The following is a 3,776-nucleotide window of genomic DNA, read 5'->3' on the forward strand; positions in this document are numbered from 1 at the left end:
ATACTCCTCTTTTAAACTGTAAGTATCTAAGAAGGGAATATATTAATATATTATAAGATATATAAGATACTTGCAGTTAAAAAAGGAAGTATTTAAAAATCATGCTTATTCTAAACATCCGTGAAATCCGTAAAATCCGCCGTATTTTAGAAAAAGATATCAGCCTGTCAACTGCCACTTCAAACTGGAAGTTCAAAGACCAGCAAGAAAACTGTGGTGTTAGGGTGGATTTCACGGATTTTGCGTAATATGACTGATGCAACATGGCCTAATACCTCTCTTTTAGATGTCTCAAAATGTTCATTGGAAGGCAGTTACAGTTAGCAAAATTTATCTAACAGTTCCATGAAAAAAATTCTGCTGTAAACTAGTACATTGTCAGAGAGTGGAAGTTCTTGCTCTTCGAAGAAAACTGTAGGTAGGGCGGATTTCACGGTATTTGCGGACAAAACAACCTTCACCCAGTGATTTTAGATTCTTGGACAAATTTTCATTGCCATCTTTTTTTCAAAATGTGACAACATGATTAACAATGATCCTGACGGTACCAGATGATTGTTACCCCTTTTGTCATGAAATAGTGCAATTAACAACTTCTGCACCTAGTAATCAAGACTTTTATTTCTTGATGTGCGATGCTTAGTAAAGTCCGTAACGAATGTGAAATAAACAAGAAACTAAACTTGGGCTGCTTCAATAGAGTTCGACTGCTAATTGCTACGTGGGAAAATAATGTAAGCAATGTGTCATAGAGTCTAACGAACTACATCGACACATGTTGCTTTAATCGTTTGTTTTGCCTTATGTGATATACATCAGAACTATGAAAATGCAATATGACTTAATACTTCGCTTTTACACTGAAGATGTCTTACAATGTTCATTGGAAGACAGTTACAGTTAGAAAAGGGACTATAAATAACATTTATCTAACAGTTCTGTGAAAAATGTTCTGCTGGTAAACTAGCACATTGTCAGAGAGTGGAAGTTCTTGCTCTTCGAAGGAAACTGTAGGTAGGGCGGATTTCACGGTATTTGCGGACAAAACAACCTTCACCCAGTGATTTTAGATTCATGGACAAATTTTCATTGTAATCTTTTTTTCGAAATGTGACAACATGATCAACAACGACCTTAACGGTACCAGATGATTGTTACCCCTTTTGTCATGAAAAAGTGCAATTAACAACTTCTGCACCTAGTAATCAACTTCGCGAAAAAGACCCAAGTCTGGAGAACGAACTCAAGTCAGGGACAAGAAGCCACGCAAAACAATTCTGAGCTATTTTAGCCAGCAGCAGAAATAGAGAAACACTGAGACACAGAGAAAATGTAAAATGAATGCTCGAGTTTGTTTAACATTACCTAGAGTTTGTTTTTGGGTCAGAATTACACACACAGTTGGAACTGGAACATGTACGGCTAGGTTAGGTCGGCTTGATAAAATTATTACATTATATACATCAGTGTGTTTGTGAATGGTGATAGAAAATTGCCACTGAAAAAAAAAAAAAAAAAAACAAAGAGAGAGAGAATTAAAATGAAGATTGCGTCGTTGACTACATTTGCAGTGTTGTTGTTGTTTTATTCGCTCAACGGAATTTTCGAAGCAGCCCTTTTCTTAAGAGAATCGGCAGTTCTACCCTCCTGAAACCTGAAATCTAGATCTCTCAATATCGCTGTCCACTGTCCAAATCCGTGCTTAGTTATTCCTTCCTTTAGAAAATAGTCCTCTTCTGCTGTGAATTTCAAAACATGACGAATGTTCCTCTGAGAGCGCAAGATTCTTTTAGGCAGGGCGTCCTTTTTGGGGGAGGTGTTGACATTTTCCACTGGTTCAACAGAAGGCCCGGCGGTGGAAGTTGAATCGCCGAGTCTTGCGTTGACGTCCTCGTCCACTTCTGACCCCTTGGCGCCTTGTAGTTTCTGTAGGCACTCGTGACCCTTCAAAGCAACTTCTCGGGATCGTTGTTTTTGATAGTGAACTTTAGCAACGGCAGAGCTGTGTTTTTGGTCTTCCGACAAAATCCTCTGCTCTTCGCTAGTGAGCTGGTTGAGGCTCTGCGTTTCAACAATTTGGCGATAACGCGTGGGATGGATGTACTTTCCAATTGCATCAAACACCAGTTTGCTCATGATCTCGCCCAATTTACCATGCTGGCCTCCATTTCTGTTGACGAGAACGAAATCACACTTGGGTTTAAGCAAAGGTCTAACGTACGAGATATAGCCATTGAGCACTTGCATGTTTGCGTCGGAAAGAATCAAAGAATCAAATCCATACTTTCCGGCAGTCTTGAACGTTTTCTGATCAATGAATCCACCCTTTTTCTTAGCTGCATCAATCATGTCCACCGTCAAATATTGATAAGTCATAGGACGTGACCCCTTCACTTTGATGAACAGATACATGGCTACGAATTTCGTGGCAAATGTCAAGTCCGAGGGGTTAACTTGAGCTGGACTCGATTTACACATCTTCACGGTATTTTCGTAGCGCGGCAGATGGAATTTCACGACCTCCAACAGCTCCTCCATTGTTGCCCAGTGGCCTCTTGCTTCCAGTGTTTCAATGTCTAAATCTTGTGTCCACTGCAATCGCATCATCTTTGCAACTGTCTTTCGCGCTCTTTTGAGGTACAACTCTGTTGCAGAGAACTTTTGAAAGACTGCCTCTGATGCGCCATGAAGTTTTCTGAAGTCGATCATTTCAGAAATGGCGTCTATGTAGCCTAAACGCCCACCATGGCCGAGCTTGCATTCGTCTTGTAAGTAGTCGATAAACTTGAACAACAAATTTGGAGAACATAAACTAAAGTCCACCACGTCAAAAGTCAACTCTTCCTCGTCTTCACAGCAAAATCTTAGAAACTTAAAGCATCTTGTAACTATTTGTTGCGCTGCGCGATCCTTCTTGTAACCGCCACCACTTCCAGTCAACCATTTTGTGAGCAACTCGGCAATGTCACACGATAATGAAAACGAAGGAAGTATCTTTACGGCATGCTTTGTGGTTTCAGTTGTTCGATCTTGAATTGGTTTCACCATCGGAACATTTCGCGAATCTGTGATTTCTTTCGAATTGGGCTTTTCATCAAAATAAAAGAACCAACTGTGCTTGTTATAAACATGTTTTCTGCACCCTCTTTGACTTTGAAATCCATCATGGTCGCACTCTTGTATTGGGCAGTGATACAAGCTGTTGGTTTCATCTTTTTCCAAGTGAAGCCGTTTCGGTTTGGGCGACGCTCCATCGATATCCGACCAATCGACTTTATACTTCTTGCTCATTTTGCCTTTTAAGCACATCTAGTCAACACGATCTCCTTTAAATCTGAACCATAACCGAGGAGCGGATGACGAGCAAAGGAACTGCATATATGTTTGCATTTGCCAAAGCATGCCCTTACTTGCCCGCCCTCATTACTATTGTGCAAAATTCATGACAGTGACATGCCACCAAACTCGCCCAAGCAGGTCTGAGCGCGCCTTCTTGTTTGCCTCATTCCCAAAGGCAACCTTAATTTGGGAACAAAATGGGAATGCGTAGAAAAATGGTCCAAAATCTGTTCTCAAACGACCAATTTGGGAACAATATGTTCTATTCACAGATAGGAACTCGGAACAAAACAGTCCTTAATGACCAATTTGGGAACACTGTGTTCCATCAACAGATAGGAACTCGGAACAAAACAGTCCTAAATGACCAATTTGGGAACAATGTGTTCCATCAATAGAAAGGAACTCGGAACAAAACAGTCCTAAATGACCAATTT

At 40.5% G+C, this 3,776-nt stretch overlaps 1 protein-coding gene across 1 annotated transcript; it reads right to left on the reverse strand.

Annotated features, from left to right (window-relative positions):
* Positions 1-735: 735 nt before the first annotated feature.
* LOC146449017 (uncharacterized) lies at positions 736-3,313 on the reverse strand. The gene has a single exon (XM_085102043.1). It carries the CDS (start codon positions 3,307-3,309, stop codon positions 1,585-1,587), a length of 1,725 nt encoding a protein of 574 aa, XP_084958169.1. The 5' UTR covers positions 3,310-3,313; the 3' UTR covers positions 736-1,584.
* Between the last annotated feature and the right edge of the window lie 463 nt (positions 3,314-3,776).

The sequence above is a fragment of the Pavona decussata genome, unplaced genomic scaffold (genome assembly GCF_977016875.1).
Source record: "Pavona decussata unplaced genomic scaffold, jaPavDecu1.1 SCAFFOLD_679, whole genome shotgun sequence".
NCBI lineage: Eukaryota > Metazoa > Cnidaria > Anthozoa > Scleractinia > Agariciidae > Pavona > Pavona decussata.

What these genes read in the sequence shown, in the direction of transcription:
- LOC146449017 (XM_085102043.1), bottom strand. Translation starts at nt 3,309, where the DNA reads ATGTGCTTAAAAGGCAAAATGAGCAAGAAGTATAAAGTCGATTGGTCG.